General features: G+C 46.2%; 1 protein-coding gene across 1 annotated transcript in view; it reads right to left on the bottom strand.

Annotated features, from left to right (window-relative positions):
- Positions 1–26,386, bottom strand: part of mgat4a (alpha-1,3-mannosyl-glycoprotein 4-beta-N-acetylglucosaminyltransferase A) — a 92,403-nt gene that overhangs the window by 30,857 nt on the left and 35,160 nt on the right. Inside the window, exons 2-3 of the mRNA XM_045206720.1 lie at positions 20,261–20,428; positions 18,707–18,847 (exon numbers count right to left, since the gene is read on the bottom strand). Of these exons, the coding sequence (XP_045062655.1) occupies positions 18,707–18,847; positions 20,261–20,428 (309 nt within the window). The remainder of the gene's footprint in view (positions 1–18,706; positions 18,848–20,260; positions 20,429–26,386) is intronic.

The following is a 26,386-nucleotide window of genomic DNA, read 5'->3' as shown; positions in this document are numbered from 1 at the left end:
GAGAGAGCTAGTGAGAGGGAGGAGAGAGGAGCTAGTGATAGGAGGGGGAGAGAGAGAGCTAGTGAGAGGGAGGGGAGAGAGAGAGCTAGTGATAGGAGGGGAGAGAGAGAGCTAGTGATAGGAGGGAGAGAGAGAGAGGAGAGAGAGAGAGAGAGCTAGTGAGAGGGAGGAGAGAGCTAGTGAGAGGGAGAGAGAGAGCTAGTAAGAGGGAGGGGAGAGAGAGAGCTAGTGAGAGGGAGGGGAGAGAGGGAGCTAGTGATAGGAGGGGAGAGAGGAGGGGGAAGGAGAGAGAGAGCTAGTGAGAGGGAGGGAGAGAGCTAGTGAGAGGGAGAGAGAGAGCTAGTAAGAGGGAGGGGGAGAGAGAGAGCTAGTGAGAGGGAGGGGGAGAGGAGCTAGTGATAGGGAGGAGAGAGGAGGGGGAAGGAGAGAGAGAGCTAGTGAGAGGGAGGGAGAGAGGAGGGGGAAGGGGAGAGAGAGAGCTAGTGAGAGGGAGGGGAGAGAGGAGGGGAAGGGAGAGAGAGAGCTCAGTGAGAGGGAGGGAGAGAGGAGGGGAAGGGGAGAGAGAGAGCTAGTGAGAGGGAGGGGAGAGAGGAGGGGGAAGGGGAGAGAGAGAGCTAGTGAGAGGGAGGGAGAGAGGAGGGGGAAGGGGAGAGAGAGAGCTAGTGAGAGGGAGGGAGAGAGGGGGGAAGGGGAGAGAGAGAGCTAGTGAGAGGGAGGAGAGAGGAGGGGGAAGGAGAGAGAGAGCTAGTGAGAGGGAGGGGGAGAGAGGGAGGGAAGGGGAGAGAGAGAGCTAGTGAGAGGGAGGGGAGAGAGGAGGGGGAAAGGAGAGAGAGCTAGTGAGAGGGAGGGGAGAGAGGAGGGAGGAAGGGGAGAGAGAGAGCTAGTGAGAGGGAGGGGAGAGAGAGAGCTAGTGATAGGAGGGGAGAGAGAGAGCTAGTGAGAGGGAGGGGAGAGAGAGAGCTAGTGATAGGGAGGGGGAGAGAGAGAGCTAGTGAGAGGGAGGGGGAGAGAGAGAGCTAGTGATAGGGAGGGGGAGAGAGAGAGGGAGAGAGAGGGAGGGGGAGAGAGAGAGCTAGTGAGAGGGAGGGGGAGAGAGCTGGGGAGAGGGAGGGGGAGAGAGAGAGCTATTGTTAGATTAATTTGGATTTTAAGAATAATGACTAAAGAATTTCACCCCAAACACAGTATAAATGTTAGAATTATCATGTAGTGTCAACCCACTAACAGAAGGGGCGTTACTAACCATTCAAGGGGGAAGGCGGGAACTGTTTAAGAAAGGTGGGAGGAGCATAGTGTTTTTGTTTGTCAAGAGGTATAAAGAAAGGAGATTTGTGTTTTTGAGCAGAGCTCTCGCCATGAATAAAAATACAGATAAGACTTGTGAGTTGTGGACCTTGAATCATTGATGATTAAAACCAGAGCCTTACAACCTCTGGTAATGATTCAAGCTTAGGGTGAATTAGAGATAAAAATTCACGTGACAGATAGTGAGAGGGAGGGGGAGAGAGAGAGCTAGTGATAGGGAGGGGGAGAGAGAGAGCTAGTGTGAGGGAGGGGGAGAGAGAGAGCTAGTGAGAGGGAGGGGGAGAGAGAGAGGGAGAGAGAGGGAGGGGGGAGAGAGAGAGGGAGAGAGAGGGAGGGGGAGAGAGAGAGCTAGTGAGAGGGAGGGGGAGAGAGAGAGGGAGAGAGAGGGAGGGGAGAGAGGGGGCTAGTGAGAGGGGGAGAGAGGGAGCTAGTGATAGGAGGGGGAGAGAGAGAGCTAGTGAGAGGGAGGGGGAGAGAGAGAGCTAGTGATAGGGAGGGGAGAGAGAGAGCTAGTGATAGGGAGGGAGAGAGAGAGGGAGAGAGAGGGAGGGGAGAGAGCGAGGAGAGAGAGAGCCAGTGAGAGGGAGGGGAGAGAGAGAGCTAGTGAGAGGGAGGGGAGAGAGAGAGCTAGTGAGAGGGAGGGGGAGAGAGGGGGCTAGTGAGAGGGGGGAGAGAGAGAGGGAGAGAGAGAGCTAGTGAGAGGGAGGGAGAGAGAGCTAGTGATAGGGAGGGGAGAGAGAGAGCTAGTGAGAGGGAGGGGGAGAGAGGGAGCTAGTGATAGGGAGGGGGAGAGAGAGAGCTAGTGAGAGGGAGGGGGAGAGAGAGAGCTAGTGATAGGGAGGGGGAGAGAGAGAGCTAGTGATAGGAGGGAGGGAGAGAGGAGAGAGGGAGGGAGAGAGAGAGGGAGAGAGAGAGCTAGTGAGAGGGAGGAGAGAGAGCTAGTGAGAGGGAGGGGGAGAGAGAGAGCTAGTGAGAGGGAGGGGGAGAGAGCTAGTGAGAGGGAGAGAGAGAGCTAGTAAGAGGGAGGAGAGAGAGAGCCAGTGAGAGGGAGGGAGAGAGAGAGCTAGTGAGAGGGAGGGGAGAGAGGGAGGAGAGAGAGGGAGGGGGAGAGAGAGAGCTAGTGAGAGGGAGGGAGAGAGAGAGCTAGTGAGAGGGAGGGGAGAGAGAGAGCTAGTGAGAGGGAGGGGAGAGAGAGAGCTAGTGAGAGGAGGGGAGAGAGAGCTAGTGAGAGGGAGAGAGAGAGCTAGTAAGAGGGAGGGGAGAGAGAGAGCTAGTGAGAGGAGGGGAGAGAGAGAGCTAGTGAGAGGAGGGGGAGAGAGGGAGCTAGTGAGAGGGAGGGGAGAGAGGGAGCTAGTGAGAGGGAGGGGGAGAGAGAGAGGGAGAGAGAGAGCTAGTGATAGGAGGGGAGAGAGAGAGCTAGTGAGAGGGAGGGGGAGAGAGAGAGCTAGTGAGAGGGAGGGGAGAGAGAGAGCTAGTGATAGGAGGGGGGAGAGAGAGAGCCAGTGAGAGGGAGGAGAGAGAGAGAGGAGAGAGAGAGCTAGTGAGAGGGAGGGGGAGAGAGAGAGCTAGTGAGAGGGAGGGGGAGAGAGAGAGCTAGTGAGAGGGAGGGGTAGAGAGAGAGCTAGTGATAGGGAGGGGGAGAGAGAGAGCTAGTGAGAGGGAGGGAGAGAGAGAGGGAGAGAGAGAGCTAGTGAGAGGGAGGGGGAGAGAGAGAGCTAGTGAGAGGGAGGGGGAGAGAGAGGGAGAGAGAGAGCTAGTGATAGGAGGGGGAGAGAGAGAGCTAGTGAGAGGGAGGGGAGAGAGAGAGGAGAGAGAGAGCTAGTGAGAGAGAGGGGGAGAGAGAGAGGGAGAGAGAGAGAGGGGAGAGAGAGGGGAGAGAGAGAGCTAGTGAGGGAGGGGAGAGAGAGAGCTAGGGAGAGAGAGAGGGAGAGAGAGAGCTAGTGAGAGGGAGGGGGAGAGAGAGAGGAGAGAGAGAGAGGGGAGAGAGAGGGGGAGAGAGAGAGCTAGTGAGGGAGGGGGAGAGAGAGCTAGTGAGAGGGAGGGGGAGAGAGAGAGGGAGAGAGAGGGAGGGGAGAGAGAGAGGGAGAGAGAGAGCTAGTGAGAGGGAGGGGGGGAGAGAGAGGGAGAGAGAGGGAGGGGGAGAGAAAGAGGGAGAGAGAGAGCTAGTGAGAGGGAGGGGGAGAGAGAGCTAGTGGTAGGGAGGGGGAGAGAGAGAGCTAGTGAGAGGGAGGGGAGAGAGAGAGCTAGTGAGAGGGAGGGGGAGAGAGAGAGCTAGTGAGAGGGAGCGGAGAGAGAGAGCTATTGATAGGGAGGGGAGAGAGAGAGCTAGTGAGAGGGAGGGGAGAGAGAGAGGGAGAGAGAGGGAGGGGAGAGAGAGATGGAGAGAGAGAGCTAGTGAGAGGAGGGGAGAGAGAGAGGGAGAGAGAGGGAGGGGGAGAGAGAGAGCTAGTGAGAGGGAGGGGGAGAGAGGAGCTAGTGAGAGGGAGGGAGAGAGAGGGAGCTAGTGAGAGGGAGGGGGAGAGAGAGAGGGAGAGAGAGCTAGTGATAGGAGGGAGAGAGAGAGCTAGTGAGAGGGAGGGGAGAGAGAGAGCTAGTGAGAGGGAGGGGAGAGAGAGAGCTAGTGATAGGGAGGGGAGAGAGAGAGCTAGTGAGAGGGAGGGGGAGAGAGAGAGCTAGTGATAGGGAGGGGGAGAGAGAGAGCTAGTGAGAGGGAGGGAGAGAGAGAGCTAGTGATAGGGAGGGGAGAGAGAGAGCTAGTGAGAGGGAGGGGGAGAGAGAGAGCTAGTGAGAGGGAGGGGGAGAGAGGGAGCTAGTGAGAGGGAGGGGGAGAGAGAGAGGGAGAGAGAGGGAGGGGGAGAGAGAGAGGGAGAGAGAGAGCTAGTGAGAGGGAGGGGGAGAGAGAGAGGGAGAGAGAGGGAGGGAGAGAGAGAGGGAGAGAGAGAGCTAGTGAGAGGAGGGGAGAGAGAGAGGGAGAGAGAGAGCTAGTGATAGGAGGGGGAGAGAGAGAGCTAGTGAGAGGGAGGGGAGAGAGAGAGCTAGTGAGAGGGAGGGGAGAGAGAGAGGGAGGGGAGAGAGAGAGGGAGAGAGAGAGCTAGTGAGAGGGAGGGGAGAGAGAGAGGGAGAGAGAGGGAGGGGAGAGAGAGAGGGAGAGAGAGAGCTAGTGAGAGGGAGGGGGAGAGAGAGAGCTAGTGAGAGGGAGGGGGAGAGAGAGAGGGAGGGAGAGGAAGGGGGAGAGAGAGAGCTAGTGAGAGGGAGGGGGAGAGAGAGAGGGAGAGAGAGAAAGAGAGGGAGGGAGAGAGAAAGAAAGTGGGAGAGAGAGAGAGAGAGGGAGAAAGGGAGGGGGAGATCCATGGGTGAGACAGCAGCTATTGTTATACTCCTGGCTATCTGTTCTTTTGTATGTGTCCTGAAGGGAGAGAGTAGAATAGGCAATACAGACAGACTATTATCTTCCTTAGAGGGGGTGACCACACTGAAATACTAGACATATCACTCAATTTGTCCCACACTGACACAATAGGCCCAGGGATCCCTTTCACTGGCTGTGCGTGTGTGTGTTAGTGTTGCATGGTATAATGGTACCACGGTCACGTCACGGTACCAAAACGTAATGGTACTTATGATACCAACATTTTAGAATACCGTAGTACCGTTTCATATGATACTACCACATTTCTCGGCCCTACCATTCAAAAAAACCCGCTGGCACCTGTTATAAAATGTTTATAAAGTCAGTTTTGTAACTAGTCTCATGTATGCACCAGTCCAATAAAGTCCACTTCACTTTCATGTGCGTATCACGTGTGGCAGCCGTAATCCGCCAGCTGCATCGCCTTCCAGTCACCACTCACCTGCTTCTCTCCGTCCGCTCCTCCTGCATCAGTTTTTAATATATCATTTAGCCGTGATGGCCAGGGGGATGCAGGCCCTGGTCAGCCTTCTGTTGTTACATTTGATACATTGGAGCAGCGTGCAGAGTGAGCAAAGTTGATACACTGTATCATTTCATCCCTGGTATAATCAAGAGCACAGTCTGATGGGCTTCGCAAATTCGCCGTCACGCAGCAGTGCCAGAAAACAGTTTTGCAAGAGGCATGCCTGCAGCTTTACAGCAAAGAAAACAGCTTGTCTCTAGCTCAAACGGTAAAAAAAAATATGACCCATATTACCGGAGCTACCTTGTTTTCTTTCTGCGCGATGTCGCGCTCAATGCAGTGTTTTCCCCTTATTGCCACAATGAGATGCAGATCATTATGCATGTATATTCCTTCCTCCCATTCCTCCAGCCAAATCACAGGTAGGCTTTTGCAAATATGAGCAAATTAGCCATTCTATGCAGTATTCTACTATACAGTTTGAAGTTAAATTCAATATGTGTTGTATTGAGTAGACAGATTCTGTGTAGCACATGAACATAACATTTAGAAAATGGGAACAAGCGTCAGGGGACGGGGCGAACAGGACGCTAGGACACAGAAATGTTTCCCCTGTTGTATCGTGATATTACTCGGTATCGTGATACTTGGCCTGGTATCGTATTGTTAGTAAAATGTTGGTATCGTGACAACACTAGTGTGTTTGCGTGTGTTTACTCGATAGCACTCTGCTTTCCACTCTTGCTTGAGCGAAAGAGAGGACCACATTATCCTCTCTCCTGCACACACACTCCTTCGCTACCTCCCTCTCTTATCTTAGACTGGAGATTTCTGCCTTTCAAAATATTCAAATTAGAGGGCAGAAAAACAGCTCCCCCCAAAAAAATTAATATCCATCCACATCAGGAGTGAGAGAACAACAGGGTGTGTAATTACAGGGTGTAATTGCTCCTGTAAGTCGCTCTGGATAAGAGCGTCTGCTAAATGACTAAAATGTAAGTGTAATGTTAATATGGGTAGTAGCTCTAGAGACAAACATTGGGAAGATGGAGGCACAATAAACAGACTGAAAGAGAGTGAATGAATGAGTAAAGGGGAGAGAGAGAGAGCAAATGAAAGAGTGTCAGAGTGGTGGAGTGATCCGTGCAGCGTGGAGAATCTGTCCTCGTTTTGCTTTGTGTCCCTCCACCCAGCACAGAGACATACACACAACCAGGAAAGTAGGTAGAGGATGACAGGAGAGAGAAAGAGACAGAGAGAAAAGAGAGAGTGAGAGGCAGAGAGAGAGAGGCAGAGAGAGAGAGAGAGGCAGAGAGAGAGAGAGAGGCAGAGAGAGAGAGAGAGAGAGAGAGAGAGGCAGAGAGAGAGAGAGAGAGGCAGAGAGAGAGAGAGAGAGGCAGAGAGAGAGAGAGAGAGGCAGAGAGAGAGAGAGGCAGAGAGAGAGAGAGAGAGGCAGAGAGAGAGAGAGAGGCAGAGAGAGAGAGAGAGAGGCAGAGAGAGAGAGAGAGGCAGAGAGAGAGAGAGAGAGAGAGGCAGAGAGAGAGAGAGAGAGAGAGAGAGAGAGAGAGAGAGAGAGGCAGAGAGAGTGAGAGGCAGAGAGAGAGAGAGGCAGAGAGAGAGGCAGAGAGAGTGAGAGGCAGAGAGAGAGAGAGAGAGAGGCAGAGAGAGAGAGAGGCAGAGAGAGAGACAGAAAGAGAACGAAAAGAGCGAGTGAGAGGCAGCGATTCCCAAACCTTCCATAACAAAGCCATCACCTACAGAGAGATGAACTTGGAGAAGAGTCCCCTAAGTAAGCTGGTCCTGGGGCTCGGTTCACAAACACAAACAGACCCCACAGAGCCCCAGGACAACAACAACAACAACACAATTAGACCCAATCAAATCATGAGAAAACAAAAAGAGAATTACTTGACAAATTGGAAAGAATTAACAAAAAAACTGAGCAAACTAGAATGCTATTTGGCTCTAAACAGAGAGTACACAGTGGCAGAATACCTGACCATTGTGACTGACCCAAACTTAAGGAAAGCTTTGACTATGTACAGACTCAGTGAGCATAGCCTTGCTATTGAGAAAGGCCGCCGTAGGCAGACCTGGCTCTCAAAAGGAAACAGGCTATGTGCACACTGCCCACAAAATGAGGTGGAAACTGAGCTGCACTTCCTAACCTCCTGCCAAATGTATGACCATATTAGAGACACATATTTCCCTCAGATTACAGAGATCCACAAAGAATTCGAAAACAAACCCAATTTTGATAAACTCCCTTATCTACTTGGTGAAAAACCACAGTTGTCACGTTCGTTTAAGGACGGGTCAGACCAAGGTGCAGCGTGAAATGCATACATGTTTATTTTAATGATAAACACACAAAACAAAACAACGCAACGTGAAGTCCTCAGGCTAAACACAATACAAGCCTCTACACGGAACAAGATCCCACAACAACTGATTGCCAACAGGCTACTTAAGTATGATCCCCAATCAGAGACAACGAGCGATAGCTGCCTCTGATTGGGAATCACACCCGGCCAAACATAGAAACACACAACATAGAATGAGAACATAGAATATACAACATAGATCTCCACACCCTGACTCAACATACAAGAGTCCCATAAGTCAGGGTGTGACAACAGTGTGCCATCACAGCTGCAAGATTTGTGACCTGTTTCCACAAGAAAAAGGCAACCGGTGAAGAACAAACACCATTGTAAATACAACCCATATTTATGTTTATTTATTTTCCTATTTGCACTTGAACTATTTGCACATTGGTACAACACTGTATATATATATATATATACACATAATATGACATTTCAAATGTCTTTATTCTTTTGGAACTTTGGTGAGTGTAATGTTTACTGTTAATATTTATTGTTAATTTCACTTTTGTTTACTATCTCCTTCACTTGCTTTGGCAATGTTAACATACGTTTCCCATGCCAATAAAGCCCTGAAATTGAAATTGAATTGAGAGAGGGAGACAGTGAGAGAGACAATACAAGCAGCTAAAGAGAGAGAGGGAGGGAGACAGTGAGAGAGACAATACAAGCAGCTAGACACAGAGAGAGAGAGAGAGAGAGAGAGAGAGAGAGCGAGAGAGAGAGAGAGAGGGAGACAGTGAGAGAGACAATACAAGCAGCTAAAGAGAGCGAGAGAGTGAGAGAGAGAGAGGGAGAGAGAGACAAGCACACCCTCCCTCCCGCTTCCTTGAGTTCTTATGCTATCACTCAACCCCTTCATCCCCCATCCCTCTCAGAAAATAACCCAGATTATCACATCCATCTGTGCCTCTGACAGATGAGTAAATGGTGATTGGTGATCTGACGTCTGCACAGAGACAGAATGGACCGACCGAGGGTGTATGTGTGTGTATAGAAAGGCCTAGTAGAGATAGAGAAGAGTATTGTGTGTGAGTTTAGATCCTAAGACTCTCAGACATCAGGTTCAGTACCAGTAGTGATGAATGGACCTCAAGGCTCAGCTTCCCCCTGCTAACTGCTAGCTAGGCTAGTGCATAACACTCAAACATTAGGCTACATGGCAATCCCATCTGTTTATACCAGGGGTATTCAACCTGTTCTTGTCCAGGGACCCCCTCCTAGGCAAACCGGCAACCCAGGGACCCCCATCATACATCACGTCTTGTCATCAGGTGAATGATAATGGTAAGGAGAAGTAATCAACATTTTAAAACACATTGTCGCAAAGAGCAGCTGTTTAGCTGGTTAAACAAAGGTTAGCCATGTGTCAAGAAAACTTTCCAGCAGCCAGCGGCACCTGCCTCACTGGTAGTCTATTTGAAGGTGCTTTTTCAAAGTCTATGGGGAATTTCCATTGTAATGGAATTATGCTGAGACTCAGATTTGTCACTCTAACAAATGTATACCAAACAAAAACCATTGATTACAAAACATAGGACTCTATGCACACTAATGTTAAAAGGTCCAATGCAGCTGTTTCTATCTCAATATCAAATAATTTCTCTGTAACAATTAAGTAACTTCATGTGATTGTTTTCAATTCAAATGGTCAAAAAGAAACAAAAATAGCTTCTTAGCAAAGAGCAATTTCTCAAGCAAGAATTTAGCTAAAACTGTCTGGGAGAGGAAAACTGAAAACTAGCGGTTATTGGCAGAGAGGTTTGGAACTCTTTCTTAATAGTCTATTAACTAATTTATCGCCTGGTGATGTCACCAGGCAGGCCAAAACACCATCCCACCAAAACAGGCTGACATTTCAGGCTGTATTTTCAAACAGCTCTTGCACTAAAAGGGCATTATAATCATCTTCACAATTTCACAGTATTATTCCAACCTCAGTGTGGAAATATATTTCAAATACAGGAAAATTACGTTTTTGACTGCACTGGGCCTTTAACAATTTCCCCAGAACATTTTACAAAAACAAAATTTACATGAAGTACTGCTCAGATACAAAGTTTGGTAACAGAATTACGGTAAAATCTCTCTCAGTTTTATTATTTTGCCAAACTTTGCATCTGCACAGTTTCTCCAGTAAATGTCGAAGTAATCATTGTGCATAGAGTTGTATGCTTTTTCTAAACTTTGAAATCAATAGTTTTTGTTGAAAATCGGAGTCACAGCGTAATTCCATTAATGTGGTACTGCCCTATGTCAGATACTCCAGTGAGAGTAAATGGCTCCAATGAGTGTAATTTGCTCAAAACTAGGAGTTGAGAAATAAAGTTGACATCATTAGAAAGAAGATCTTCTCCTCTTCTCTATTGTAGGTATGTCATTCAAAATTGGGTATTCTGTTGTTGCTAGCGATATTCATAAAATCATTTAAATAAAACAAATACTTGTCCCACTTCGTAAAAAAAAATATATACACTACCATTCAAAGGTTTGGGGTCACTTAGAAATGTCCTTGTTTTCGAAAGATGTCCTTGTTTTAAAATGATAAACTTGGATTAGCAAACACAACGTGCCATTGGCACACAGGACTGATGGTTGCTGATAATGGGCCTCTGTACGCCTATGTAGATATTCCATAAAAAATCTGCTGTTTCCAGCTACAATAGCCATTTACAACATTAATAATGTCTACACTGTATTTCTGATCAATTTGATGTTATTTTAATGGACAACAAAAATGCTTTTCTTTCGAAAACAAGGACATTTCTAAGTGACCCCAAACTTGTGAACGGTAGTGTATATATACACTACCAGTCAAAAGTTTGGAAACACCCACTCATTCAAGGGTTTTCTTTATTTTAACAATTTTATACATTGTAGAATAATAGTGAAGACATCAAAACTGTGAAATAACACATATGGAATCATGTAGTAACCAAAAAAGTGTTAAACAAATCAAAATATATTTTATATTTGAGATTCTTCAAATAGCCACCCTTTGCCTTGATAACAGCTTTGCACATTCTTGGCATTCTCTCAACCAGCTTCATGAGGTAGTCACCTGGAATGCATTTCAATTAACAGGTGTGCCTTGTTAAAAGTTAATTTGTGGAATTTATTTCCTTCTTAATGCGTTTGAGCCAATCAGTTGTGTTGTGACAAGGTATACAGAAGATAACCCTATTGGGTAAAAGACCAAATCCATATTATGGCAAGAACAGCTCAAATAAGCAAAGAGAAACGACAGTCCATCATTACTTTAAGACATGAAGGTCAGTCAATACGGAACATTTCTAAAACTTTGAAAGCTTCTTCAAGTGCAATCGCAAAAACCATCAAGCACTATGATGAAACGGACTCTCATGAGGACCGCCACAGGAAAGGAAGTTACCTCTGCTAAGTTCATTAGAGTTATCAGCCTCAGAAATTGCAGCCCAAATAAATGCTTCACAGAGTTCAAGTAACAGAAACATCTCAACATCAACTGTTCAGAGGGGACTGTGTGAATCAGGCCTTCATGGTCGAATTACTGCAAAGAAACCACTTCTAAAGGACACCAATAAGAAGAAGAGACCTGCTTAGGCCAAGAAACACGAGCAATGGACATTAGACCGGTGGAAATGTGTCCTTTGGTCTGGAGCCCAAATTTGAGATTTTTGGTTCCAACTGCCGTGTCTTTGTGAGACGCGGTGTGGGTGAACGGACGATCTCCGCATGTGTAGTTCCAACCGTAAAGCATGGAGGAGGAGGTGTTATGGTGTGGGGGTGCTTTACTGGTGACACTGTCAGTGATTTATTTAGAATTCAAGGCACACTTAACCAGCATGGCTACCACAGCATTCTGCAGCGACACGCCATCCCATCTGGTTTGGGCTTAGTGAGACGATCATTTGTTTTTCAACAGGACAATGACCCAACACACCTCCAGCCTGTGTAAGGGCAATTTGACCAAGAAGGAGAGTGATGGAGTGCTGCATCAGATGACCTGGCCTCCACAATCCCCCAACCTCAACCCAATTGAGATGGTTTGGAATGAGTCGGACGGCAGAGTGAAGGAAAAGCAGCCAACAAGTGCTCAGCATATGTGGGAACTCCTTCAAGACTGTTGGAAAAGCATTCCAGGTTAAGCTGGTTGAGAGAATGCCAAGAGTGTGCAAAGCTGTCATCAAGGCAAAGGGTGGATATTTGAAAAATCTCAAATATAAAATATATTTTGATTTGTATAACACTTTTTTGGTTACTACATGATTCCATAAGTGTTATTTCATAGTTTTGATGTCTTCACTATTATTCTACAATGTAGAAAATAGTAAAAATAAAGAAAAACCCTTGAATTAGTTGGTGTGTCCAAACTTTTGACTGGTACTGTATATCCACAGTGCGTTCGGAAAGTATTCAGACCCCTTGACTTTTTCCACATTTTGTTACGTTACACCCTTATTCTAAAATTGATTAAATACATTGTTTCCTCATCAATCTACCAACAATACCCTATAATGACAAAGCGAAAACAGGTTTAGAAGTTTTTGCAAACGTATTAAAAATAAAAAACGTAAATACCTTATTTACATAAGTATTCAGACCCTTTGCCATGAGACTCAAAATTCAGCTCAGGTGCATCCTATGTCCATTGATCATCCTTGAGATGTTTCTACAACTTGATTGGCGTCCACCTGTGGTAAATTCAATTGATTGGACATGATTTGGAAAGGCACACACCTGTCTATATAAGGTCCCACAGTTGACAGTGTATGTCAGAGCAAAAACCAAGCCATGAGGTCGAAGGAATTGTCCGTAGAGCTCCGAGACAGGATTGTGTCGAGGCACAGATCTGGGGAAGGGTACCCAAAAATGTAGGCAGCATTGAAGGTCCCCAAGAACACAGTGGCCTCCATTATTCTTAAACTGAAGAAGTTTGGAACCACCAAGACTCTTCCTAGAGCTGGCCGCCCGGCCAAACTGAGCAATCGGGGGAGAAGGGCCTTGGTCAAGGAGGTGACCGAGAACCCGATGGTCACTCTGACAGAGCTCTAGAGTTCCTCTGTGGAGATGGGAGAACCTTCCAGAAGGACAACCATCTCTGCAGCACTCCACCAATCAGACCTTTATGGTAGAGTGGCCAGACGGAAGCCACTCATCAGTAAAAGGCACATGACAGCCCGCTTGGAGTTTGCCAAAAGGCACCTAAAGACTCTCAGACCATGAGAAACAAGATTCTCTGGTCTGATGAAACCAAGATTGAACTCTTTGGCCTGAATGCCAAGCGTCACGTCTGGAGAAAACCTGGCACCATCCCTACGGTGAAGCATGGTGTTGGCAGCATCATGCTTTTTCAGCGGCATGGACTGTGAGACTAGTTAGGATCGAGGCAAAGATTAACGGAGCAAAGTACAGAGAGATCCTTGATGAAAACCTGCTTCAGAGGGCTCAGGACCTCAGACTGGGGCGAAGGTTCATCTTCCAACAGGACAACGAACCTAAGCACACAGCCAAGAAAACGCAGGAGTGGCTTCGGGACAAGTCTCTGAATGTCCTTGAGTGGCCCAGCCAGAGCCCGGACTTGAACCCGATCGAACATCTCTGGAGAGAACTGAAAATAGCTGTGCAGAAACGCTCCAACCTGACAGAGTTTGAGAGGATCTGCAGAGAAGTATGGGAGAAACTCCCCAAATACAGGTATGCCAAGCTTGTAGCGTCATACTCAAGAAGACTCAAGGCTGTAATCGCTGCCAAAGGTGCTTCAACAAAGTACTGAGTAAAGGGTCTGAATACTTACGTAAATGTGATATTTCATTTTTACAAATTCGCAAACATTTCTAAAAACCTGTTTTTACTTTGTCATTATGGGGTATTGCGTGTAGATTGATGAGTGGGGAAAACTATGTAATCCATTTTAGAATAAGGCTGTAACGTAACAAAATATGGAAGAAGTTAAGGAGTCTGAATACTTTCCGAATGCACAGTATATATTTTCTTCTGTCTTTGTCTCTGGGTCCATCTGGAAAAACCTCATACTGATGGGTCACTGGGCTTTGATGAGACAAGAGGACACAGTGTTGTGTGTTTGTTCCAAACTGCCAATCTGTGTTCTCTGCCCTTTATAATATGTCTGTCCTCCCTAAAGCCTGTTTAGTCACTGGGAAGTCCCCAATTGCTAACACTCTCCTCACCTTACCTTACTTCCCAGCCCTTGACCTGGCTCATCCTCCTAAACCCTGTCTAACACACAAACCACACACACAAACACCCACCCCGCCCATAATCATCTTAAAAGGGTAGGACGCATTAGTTTTTACTCACCAAAGTAACAACACAGTGTGGTCAAAGACTTAGTAACTTAGTTATAGGTAACCAGATCGTGACTACAACTACAAACATATTTTTGTTTTAGCGTTTTATATATATATTTATTAACTTATTTCCGGATAGCTTCGGAACTACCCACAATGCACTATTTCTCAACATAATATGGAGAACTGGTGCTACCTAGCTAGTTCCAGCTGGCTAACGTTAGCAACTAGCCATGCTAGCATGTAATTATATTCCAAACCAAGTGTTGGCGCTGGTGAGCTACTACGTACATCCACGAAGAAGAAACCATATAAATTCATGCAAAAAAACTGCATCTCCTCTTTTCCTGTGTGTTTGGTAGTGGTAGTTGAGCGAGCGTTGTAGTAGTTTTCCGTCAATCGTCGCTAGTGCAGTAATACCCACTTATTGCAGTAACACCCACAATGACGGGGTTACGACTCATTTGTGGCACAGAAACGAGAAGCTAGCTTTGAAGTGGGACTGGTTTGTCCGGTTGAAGCGAGCGGATTGGACTATTGGAACAGTGCGCACGTCTACTGTATGCGGTGCTCATTTCACCCCGGAGGACTTCGATGGCTTAGTACACTGCTCAAAAAAATAAAGGGAACACTTAAACAACACATCCTAGATCTGAATGAATGAAATCATCTTATTAAATACTTTTTTCTTTACATAGTTGAATGTGCTGACAACAAAATCACACAAAAATTATCAATGGAAATCTAATTTATCAACCCATGGAGGTCTGGATTTGGAGTCACCCTCAAAATTAAAAGTGGAAAACCACACTACAGGCTGATCCAACTTTGATGTAATGTCCTTAAAACAAGTCAAAATGAGGCTCAGTAGTGTGTGTGGCCTCCACGTGCCTGTATGACCTCCCTACAACGCCTGGGCATGCTCCTGATGAGGTGGCGGATGGTCTCCTGAGGGATCTCCTCCCAGACCTGGACTAAAGCATCCGCCAACTCCAGGACAGTCTGTGGTGCAACGTGGCGTTGGTGGATGGAGCGAGACATGATGTCCCAGATGTGCTCAATTGGATTCAGGTCTGGGGAACGGGCGGGCCAGTCCATAGCATCAATGCCTTCCTCTTGCAGGAACTGCTGACACACTCCAGCCACATAAGGTCTAGCATTGTCTTGCATTAGGAGGAACCCAGGGCCAACCGCACCAGCATATGGTCTCACAAGGGGTCTGAGGATCTCATCTCGGTACCTAATGGCAGGCAGGCTACCTCTGCGAGCACATGGAGGGCTGTGCGGCCCCCCAAAGAAATGCCACCCCACACCATGACTGACCCACCGCCAAACCGGTCATGCTGGAGGATGTTGCAGGCAGCAGAACGTTCTCCACGGCGTCTCCAGACTCTGTCACGTCTGTTACATGCGCTCAGTGTGAACCTGCTTTCATCTGTGAAGAGCACAGGGCGCCAGTGGCGAATTTGCCAATCTTGGTGTTCTCTGGCAAATGCCAAACGTCCTGCACGGTGTTGGGCTGTAAGCACAACCCCCACCTGTGGACGTCGGGCCCTCATACCACCCTCATGGAGTCTGTTTCTGACCGTTTGAGCAGACACATGCACATTTGTGGCCTGCTGGAGGTCATTTTGCAGGGCTCTGGCAGTGCTCCTCCTGCTCCTCCTTGCACAAAGGCGGAGGTAGCGGTCATGCTGCTGGGTTGTTGCCCTCCTACGGCCTCCTCCACGTCTCCTGATGTACTGGCCTGTCTCCTGGTAGCGCCTCCATGCTCTGGACACTACGCTGACAGTCACAGCAAACCTTCTTGCCACAGCTCGCATTGATGTGCCATCCTGGATGAGCTGCACTACCTGAGCCACTTGTGTGGGTTGTAGACTCCGTCTCATGCTACCACTAGAGTGAAAGCACCGCCAGCATTCAAAAGTGACCAAAACATCAGCCAGGAAGCATAGGAACTGAGAAGTGGTCTGTGGTCACCAACTGCAGAACCATTCCTTTATTGGGGGTGTCTTGCTAATTGCCTATAATTTCCACCTGTTGTCTATTCCATTTGCACAACAGCATGTGAAATTTATTGTCAATCAGTGTTGCTTCCTAAGTGGACAGTTTGATTTCACAGAAGTGTGATTGACTTGGAGTTACATTGTGTTGTTTAAGTGTTCCCTTTGTTTTTTTGAGCAGTGTATATATAACCAGCGGAAGGCAGGATTCGGAATGAGACTGACTAAAGACCAGGTGCTGTGCCGAGCTTGACTGAAGCCTGCAACCTCTATTTCCTACCGACCTACCGGTACATTGCGAGTGTCAGCAGTGATGGAGATAAATCGGGTCAATTCAGTGTGGATTTACCTCACTATATCGCTATTGGATTAGCTGACTCTCCCTCGGCCAGTGAAACGGCCTCTCCCTCTGAAGGCCTCTCCTTGGATCTTCTTTGACTCAGCTGTCAATCGGTAATTCTCTGCTCTCTCTATTTTATATCTGCTGGCTTTTTGTTGTGTTCAGTGGGTTGGGGCCTGTGCTACACTAGTTGTTTCCTTGGCTTACTACTTAGCTATGTTGACCATGGTGGTTGGCTAGCTAGGCTAGCTAGCAGGTTAAAATAACAAACTTTAGGCCTCCCGAGTGGCACAGCGGTCTAGGGCACTGCATCGCAGTGCTGAGACGTCACTACAAACTCGGGTTCAATCCCAGGCTGTGTCACAGCCGGTAGTGACCGGGAGACCCATGAGGCGGCGCACAATTGGCCCAGCGTCGTCCAGGTTAGGGTTAGGGTTTGGCCGGCCGGGATGTCCTTGTCTCATCGTGCTCTAGCGACTCCTTGTGGCGGGCTGGGTGCCTGCAAACTGTCGTCAGTTGGACAATGTTTCCTCCGACACATTGGTGCGGCTGGCTTCTGGGTTAAGCGAGCAGTGTGTCAAGAAACAGTGCGGCTTGGCAGGGTTGTGTTTTGGAGGATGCATGACACTCGACCTTCGCCTCTCCTAAGTCTGTAGGGGGTTGCAGCGATGAGACAAGACTAACTACCAATTGGATACCACGAAATTGGGGAGAAAATGGGGTAAAAATAAATACAAATAAAATACATAACGAACTTCAGCTGGCTGGTTAAGATAGCTTCATATACCGGTAACATTATTTGATAACTGGTTAGATGGCGTTATGTATTTCCAAAACGTTGGTTTACTTTAATGTAGCTGTAAGCTAGGTGTTGATAGCAACTGGCTGACTCATGCAGTGCTAACGTAACGTTAGCAGGCTAGTAGGGGTAACGTTAGCAGGCTAGTTGGCTAACAACCTTGCAATCGGATTTGTAACTGTCACACCTACTCCCGCTCCGGCGCTTGACGTCGCCGGTCTACTAACCACCGGCCCTGGCTATCATCATTACGCACACCTGGACCTCATCATCACCTTGATTACTCTCCCTTTATTTAGCCCTCTATATCCTAAGTCATCAGGCAGTATTGGTTTGTTTTCACGTTCAGTACGCTACTCCTGTTTTGTTCATCTGCCTTGTCTTAATATTAAACTCTTTCTGCACCTGCTTCCTGACTCACTGTGTATACGTTACAGTAACAATAAATTAATTAAGTATTTGTTTGTTAGTTGGCTGAAAATGTTATTGTAACCAGTAGTCATGAGTGCAAACAATTTGGTTTAATTTGAAGTTATACATTTGAAGTTATTTCTGTTGGAGTTTACATTATAGGGAATTGGCTAGCTTGCCGGGTCCTCCATATTACGTCACACCCGGCATTCTGATCAGTTTTATGTTTAAAGTGAGGTGTAACTTTGCATTGGGACTTGCATTGGGTGCTGATTCTACTGCAAATCCATTTGTTACATGTGGTTACGTTTATGCTACCTACCCTTTAAAAGAGAATGTGATATGGTGACTGGTGAGAATGGGTTCATGCAGTGTGGGACAATAGGGGACTGAGTGAGACTGGAGCCTAGCTTGGCCTCCCAGCTACAATGGAGAGAGTAATCGCTCATATTTATGCCTGAAGTAACACACACACACAGTGCTGTGAGCTCAAAGGTCCTCATGGGAGGCCGTGTAACACAACCTTACACGCTAGAGCAGAGAGAACACGCTAGCCGAGAAAAACCAGAGTGAACACGCTAGCCTAGAACAGCCATAGAGAACACGCTAGCCTAGAACAGCCAGAGAGAACACGCTAGCCTAGAACAGCCATAGAGAACACGCTAGCCTAGAACAGCCATAGAGAACACGCTAGCCTAGAACAGCCAGAGAGAACACGCTAGCCTAGAACAGCCATAGAGAACACGCTAGCCTAGAACAGCCATAGAGAACACGCTAGCATAGAACAGCCATAGAGAACACGCTAGCCTAGAACAGCCATAGAGAACACGCTAGCCTAGAACAGCCATAGAGAACACGCTAGCCTAGAACAGCCATAGAGAACACGCTAGCCTAGAACAGCCAGAGAGAACACGCTAGCCTAGAACAGCCAGAGAGAACACGCTAGCCTAGAACAGCCAGAGAGAACACGCTAGCCTAGAACAGCCAGAGAGAACACGCTAGCCTAAAACAGCCAGAGAGAACACGCTAGCATAGAACAGCCAGAGAGAACACGCTAGCATAGAACAGCCAGAGAGAACACGCTAGCATAGAACAGCCAGAGAGAACACGCTAGCCTAGAACAGGGCTGACAATACATGTATCAGCCAGGCCACTGGGGCTCTGTAGGCCACGTAGGAACCGTTATGACAAAGGAAGCATGGACTGGGAGGGCGGGAAACAAAGGCAGTGTGTGTGTGTGTGTGTGCGCGTGCTTGCCTGTATGCGCACGTGTGTGTGTGTGTGTACGTTTCTCACCTCCGGTGCGGCCCAGGCCGACCTGGACAGCCGGGTGCAGGCTACCCTCATTCTTGAGCAGGTGAGGCAGGTGGTGGTAGATGTTTGGCACCTGGAGAGGCTTCCTACTTGCCAGCTCCTTCAGCAGCTTCTGGGTCTCATCTGACAGAGATACAGGAAGGAATCATAGAGTTACAACTGGTAGAATGGTTGAGAACTAATCAAAAGGGGACCATGGCGCTCTCCCAGAAGCTTGGCTGTTGCGTTAAACCCGTGAATTCAGACAAATAAAAAGGGGTAATGGGTCCGCACTCAAAAAGATGTTGCATAAAGCGTATTTTTTTATTTTTTATTATTATTATTTTCACTGCATCAGGGATAGCGTACACAGATGTTTCACTGCATCAGGGATAGCGTACACAGATGTTTCACTGCATCAGGGATAGCGTACACAGATGTTTCACTGCATCAGGGATAGCGTACACAGATGTTTCACTGCATCAGGGATAGCGTACACAGATGTTTCACTGCATCAGGGATAGCGTACACAGATGTTTCACTGCATCAGGGATAGCGTACACAGATGTTTCGGCTTTGCAGCCTTCTTCAGTGTGTAGGTAACATTTTATTTTAATTCAAAACAGCACTTGGAAAGAACAACTGATGAGTAGCAGGTGCTTCTAATCAGGATTGCCAATCAGGGATGTGGCTTTTGTCACAAAGAAATACAGAATTATAGGGTATGAGAGCGGACACGAAGGGCAATTCATGAATCAATTGACTTAGGTGTCTGCTCACTTGGATACATTATATAAATTCATGAGATGGCTTACCACAAAGAACATCAGCCTCAGTCGTTCATAAATATGTTGGACTGACTCGTAAACGATATGCAAAATCTGATATGGACAGTGTTCTTGTATAACAGTTTAAAGGTGGCCTATAGGAAGGAGATGAAATCTAGTTCTTCATTTAAACCGTGTGGAGATACAGAATTTAATTTATACATGTATATCCACATGGCTTCTCTTTGGAGTGATTTCTTGTCGTAATCACCTCCTCTGCGTGGTGGATGAACTTTTTAGATTAGAGCATTATGTTCATTCTACTTCAAGTCTAGCATTACTAAAGGCCTGGTTAGGATGGAGATGGTCTATAGCCTGAGGGATAGGTACTATTAGATAAGAGGAGAGCTGAACCATCCAGTCTATTATTCTCCATTAATGGCAGAATACACAACCCTTGCCGAGTTCCCCATTAAGAAAGGGGGGATTCAGCTTGAATGGGTCTTTATGTGTGGTTCTCTGTAGCTCAGCTGGTAGAGCATGGTGCTTGTAACGCCAAGGTAGTGGGTTCGATCCCCGGGACCACCCATACACAAAAAGAAAAATGTATGCATGCATGACTGTAAGTCGCTTTGGATAAAAGCGTCTGCTAGATGGCATATTATATTATTATTATATATATTGTGATCAGTGACCTGAGAAGCTGGTGAATGTAGATCCATCCTGGGTGTGTGTGTGTCGGTGTGTGTAGATCCATCCTGGATGGATGGATGGGTGTGTGTGTCTGTACCTGAGAAGTTAGTGAGAGCATCCTTGCTGCCGTTGGTCTCTGCAATGGCCCGTCTGAACTGCTCCAGGATGTTGTTGAGCTCTGAGGATCGTTGCAGGGTCCGGTGCTCAGCCACACGGAGGCGCTCTTTCAGGGCATGGAACTCCCTCTGGTACGCTACCAACTTCTCTATAGGGACAGAGAGAGGGACAGAGAGAGAGAGAGAGGGGGGTGGTTAGTTCTTCTGCTCTTTATTCCAACATTAACTCTAACTCCAACACTGTGTCCCAGTGTAGGCTAATAGTCATGTAACACCTTCTAATACAGAATAGAATATGAAGTGTTCTTAGAACCTTCCCAAACTGTTCTGTGAGCGGGCAGTATACTTCTCCCTTAGCAGTGTTTCCCCTATATCCTATATGCTTCTTCAGAACATGGGCAAACCGCTGCCACATCAATGATTTATCACTCTATACAGTAACAACAACCAATACAAGCAATAAACCCTGTGACAAAAGATCGCTCTGAGACCCAATCTGGCTCTGCTTCAGGCAGGCATACTCCACTTTTCTAGATTGAAAACACAAATAGCTATTACGTTCTTAAAAGTCTCTGTTTTTATGGATGATTCTGCTCCTAAAATCGCTTCCCCCTTGAGGATAACATGTTTACAACAAATGGAACACCAAATAAAGAGCTCCCTCCCTCTCTCTCTCTCTCTGTAGCCAGGACTAGAGCAGGTGGGGGAGGGGTGGAGAGGAACCTTGTCTAATAAGTCTCTCTCTCTCTCTCTCTCTCTCTCTCATAGGACAGGGTCACCGACACAAGCCTCTTAAAATGTCCTTATACAGACTCCAGGGAAGGACCCACACACTGTTGCTTATTACTCTTTCCACCAGCATCCAACTTCACCCAACACTCTTTCCACCAGCATCCAACTTCACCCAACACTCTTTCCACCAGCATCCAACTTCACCCAACACTCTTTCCACCAGCATCCAACTTCACCCAACACTCTTTCCACCAGCATCCAACTTCACCCAACACTCTTTCCACCAGCATCCAACATCACCCAACACTCTTTCCACCAGCGTCCAACTTCACCCAACACTCTTTCCACCAGCATCCAACTTCATCCAACACTCTTTCCACCAGCATCCAACTTCACCCAACACTCCTTCCACCAGCATCCAACTACACCCAACACTCTTTCCACCAGCATCCAACTTCACCCAACACTCTTTCCACCAGCATCCAACTTCACCCAACACTCTTTCCACCAGCATCCAACTTCATCCAACACTCTTTCCACCAGCATCCAACTTCACCCAACACTCTTTCCACCAGCATCCAACTTCACCCAACACTCTTTCCACCAGAATCCAGTCTGGTGCTTGCTTGCTTGCATGCTGTGTGTGTGTGTGTGTGTCGTCTCACACCCATACTTAACCCACAATATCCCCTCCCTCTCTCCCTCTCCTTTTCCCTCCTCCACTAACACTCACTGATTCATGCAGCTGACGGTGTGATCATGAGGGCTGATAAGGGACATGTGCAGTATTAGTTGCAATATTTATGTGGATGTGGGTGGCTGAGTTAACTTGCTGCTGAAATGTTCTCTCTTTTACCCTCTACCCCCTTCTCTCTCGCCCTCTCCATCCTCACTTGGTGTTTTAGTGTCCTCTGGAGGACCAGGCATCTCTGCAAAGGCAATGCCTTGTATAGGGGTAGGGGACTGGAACAATTCCCATGCAACATGTTGAGACGGGCACAATCAAAATAAATCACGACATTCATTAGCGCTTTGTTTGTTGTGTCATACCCATTGCAGAGTGAAAATGGAGAGTGTGTGTGTGATGCTGAGAGCATGTGTGAAGAGAGAGAGAAATGAAGAGAGAGAGAGAAATGAAGAGAGAGAGAAATGAAGAGAGAAATGAAGAGAGAGAAATGAAGAGAGAGAGAGAAATGGAGAGAGAGAAATGAAGAGAGAGAGAAATGAAGAGAGAGAGAGAAATGAAGAGAGAGAAATGAAGAGAGAGAGAAATGAAGAGAGAGAAATGAAGAGAGAGAAATGAAGAGAGAGAGAGAAATGAAGAGAGAGAGAGAAATGAAGAGAGAGAGAGAAATGAAGAGAGAGAGAGAAATGAAGAGAGAGAGAGAAATGAAGAGAGAAAGAGACAGAATAGAATGATGAACAAAGCAGAACAGTGAACAAATTGTCTCAAAGCCACTGATCCCAAGGGGCCTCATATATAAACAGTGCGAACAAACAAAATATGCCCCAAAACATGCGTGCGCGAGTTTTCATGCAAAAAATGAACGTGACGTGAGAATGTGCTTATCCTCCCACAAACTTTAGACCATGCGGGCGCACAGTTTCTAGTGGTTGAAGCCTTGCATTGCAAGAAACCAGAAGTAGCGTTGTAGTAGGCTAGTAGTAGCCTTGTGCAGAAATATATGACGACACTCTTATTCATAACAAAAGAACAGGTAGCTAACTAAAATAAGAAGATGCAATCATTTGCTGTTAGTGAGAAGAGCGAGAATCAATTCATCTTTTCATTCTAAAATAATTAGAAATAGGCATGTTTCCTATTATCTATTTTCTTTCCATGATCATTGCAGAATACATTCCTCACCTTTTATGACTGTGTTAGTTTCATACTGGTAAAATAGCCTATAGGCCTACAACAAGTTAGAATAGGCTACCATTCGTCCCATCTCTCATTTAATTGGACCCACTTCACAGTAGTAAATAGATCAGCTAATTCAAGCAGCCTATTTTGCTCTATGCGATCCGAACCGAAGCCCAGTTTAACACTAGAACAGACGGTTCATCTTTTGTAGGCTACGTCTGTAATGTCACATTTCTCAAGTAGACAATATTTCATTTATAAACATAATCATTGCATAATAAATTCCTCACCTTTTCTGGCCATGATGAGTTCATATTCCCGAAATAGCCATACAACAAATTACCATGCACTTCTCTCATTTAATTGGACCTATGAAGTTATTTTAATTCCAAGATCTTGCTCTATGCATACGACAGAGGGTTTATAACATACAGTAGAATTTAACAGGTGAACAGACAGTTGATCTTTTGCATTGAAGTGTGTAGGCTACCACTGTAAGTAGGCCTGCGGTAGTTTATTTGTTTCAGAGTAGACAATGTTTCAGAATTCGTGGGCAGTGCAGCAAATTTAGGATCGTGGAAAAAGTGAATGCAAAACACTAATGCATTCAAACGATATCAAACGATCTGTTTACAGGTCCACAATAATTTGCAATTGTTTGTGTCTTTAAAAACGGTCAGATACAGCAAATGTCACTCTGCCTACATCTCCAAAGACATTTGATCAAGTTTGCCATCGCTATTTCCTTTAGATACTCTTGGCCTAATTCCAATACTTCCAAAGTATACAGCAAATAAGGGCGTTATTGTCACCATAAAAGGTGAATGATTTGCGTTTTTCAGGCGGTGTTCTGCTTGTTCATGCACCCACTGTTTTAAGAAAGGTCTGATTTATAACGGGAAACATGTTAATGTATGGCGTACGCCAAGTTTATACATCGTAATGTTTTGGTACGTGCGCAGTCTTTTCAAATATTTAGTGTTGAATTTACGCAACGGTTATAAATGAAGCCCCGGGTTATTATGATGAAAATAGTGTCTCTTCATCCCATCTGATGTGGCGCTAAAAGCAAATCATCTCCAACAGCAGAACGTGTCAATCCTTCTCTTCAGAGGTTAAACACACACACACAAACAAACACAGAATACACATCCGTCACACACACACACACACTCACTTCAGTAGTTGTGGTTATTGATCTGTGATGATACCCCTGAGGGTAGAGGTGTGTGTCGATCCAGTGTGGGGTGATCCTGTGACGCTGTAAGTGATACATCCTCTATATGCTGCCACGGAGAAAACAACACACACAATGCCACACAACACAAAGACCATAACACACACACATCACAAACACACACCACACACACACGCGGCTGTTTCTGCCTCCAAGAACAAGACTCCTGACAGAGCTTAACTCGCAGCTCTAAATCTCTCTCACCCTGCTCATCTTTCTCTCACTCCCCTCCCCTCTCTCGCTCTTCCTCTGTACCTTCCTTCCATCCCTACCTCACATGCTCTAGGGATGGAGAGAGCAAGACTCTTGACTGACCCCTCCCCTAGCCTTCCTTTTCCACTAATCCTCACTCCATTTCTCTGTATGTTTCTCTCCCAGTCTCCCTCCCTCGCTCTCTCAATTCAATTTCAATTTCAATTCAATTGAAGGGCTTTATTGGCATGGGAAACGTATGTTAACATTGCCAAAGCAAGTGAAGTAGATAGTAAACAAAAGTGAAATAAACAATAAATATTAACAGTAAACATTACACTCAGAAGTTCCAAAAGAATAAAGACATTTCAAATGTCATATTATGTATATATACAGTGTTGTAACAATGTGCAAATAGTTAAAGTACAAATGGGAAAATAAATAAACATAAATATGGGTTGTATTTACAATGGTGTTTGTTCTTCACTGGTTGCCCTTTTCTTGTGGCAACAGGTCACAAATATTGCAGCTGTGATGGCACACTGTGGTTTTTCACCCAGTATATGAGGGAGTTTATCAAAATTGGGTTTGTTTTCGAATTCTTTGTGGATCGCTGTAATCTGAGGGAAATATGTGTCTCTAATATGGTCATCCATTTGGCAGGAGGTTAGGAAGTGCAGCTCAGTTTCCACCTCATTTTGTGGGCAGTGTGCACATAGCCTGTCTTCTCTTGAGAGCCAGGTCTGCCTACGGCGGCCTTTCTCAATAGCAAGGCTATGCTCACTGAGTCTGTACATAGTCAAAGCTTTCCTTAAGTTTGGGTCAGTCTCTTTGCTTATTTGAGCTGTTCTTGCCATAATATGGACTTGGTCTTTTACCAAAGAAGGCTTTTGTGGAAGAAATTCAACAAATTAACTTTTAAGAATGCACACCTGTTAATTGAAATGAATTCCTGGTGACTATCTTATGAAGCTGGTTGAGAGGGTGGCTATTTGAAGAATCTGAAATATAAAATATATTTTGATTTGTTTAACACTTTTTTGGTTACTACATGATTCCATATGTGTTATTTCATAGTTTTGATGTCTTCACTATTATTCTACGATGTAAAAAATAGTAAAAATAAAGACAAACCCTTGAATGAGTAGGTGTGTCCAAACTTTTAACTGGTAGTGTATATACATCTTTAAATATTAGAATTTTTGTTCCACTTTGACATTACAGATTGTGTGTAGATCGTTGACCAAAATGTACAATTAAATCAATTTTAATCCCACTTTGTAAAACAAAATGTGGAAAAAGTCAAGGAGTGTGAATACTTTCTGAAGGCACTGTAAGTATCATGATATCGCAACGGTAATTCCCAGCCCTAGTTGGCGTAATGTCCTCTCGTGTCATCATGCCAAACCCCACTGCCCTTTCAAGGCTGGCACACACACACGCTCCTCCTCAGCATCCCTCCATCTGTCCCTGCTCCTTCTACATCCTGCTCCTTCTACATCCTGCTCTCTCTATCTACAGTGCCTTCGGAAAGTATTCAGACCCCTGAACTTTTCCCACATTTTGTTACGTTACAGCCTTATTCTAAAATTAATAAAATTGTTTTTTTTCCCCCTCATCAATCTACACACAATACCCCATAAAGACAAAGCAAAAACATTTGTTACAGTTTTTGCGAATGAAAAAAAAAACACTGCAAAAAAACACATTTACATAAGTATTCAGACCCTTTACTCAGTACTTTGTTGAAGCACCTTTGGCAGCGATTACAGCCCTGAGTCTTCTTGGGTATGACGCTACAAGCTTGGTACACCTGTATTTGGGGAGTTTCTCCCATTCTTCTCTGCAGATCCTCTCAAGCTCTGTCAGGTTGGATGGAGAGCGCTGCACAGCTATTTTCAGGTCTCTCCAGAGATGTTCAATTGTGTTCAACTCCGGGCTTTGGCTGGGCCACTCAAGGACATTCAGAGACTTGTTCCAAAGCCACTCCTGTGTTGTCTTGGCTGTGTGCTTAGGGTCGTTGTCCTGTTGGAAGGTGAACCTTCGCCCCAGTCTGAGGTCCTGAGCACTCTGGAGCAGGTT

This window comes from Coregonus clupeaformis, chromosome 23, assembly GCF_020615455.1.
Source record: "Coregonus clupeaformis isolate EN_2021a chromosome 23, ASM2061545v1, whole genome shotgun sequence".
NCBI lineage: Eukaryota > Metazoa > Chordata > Actinopteri > Salmoniformes > Salmonidae > Coregonus > Coregonus clupeaformis.
This window is presented reverse-complemented; position numbering and strand designations above follow the sequence as displayed.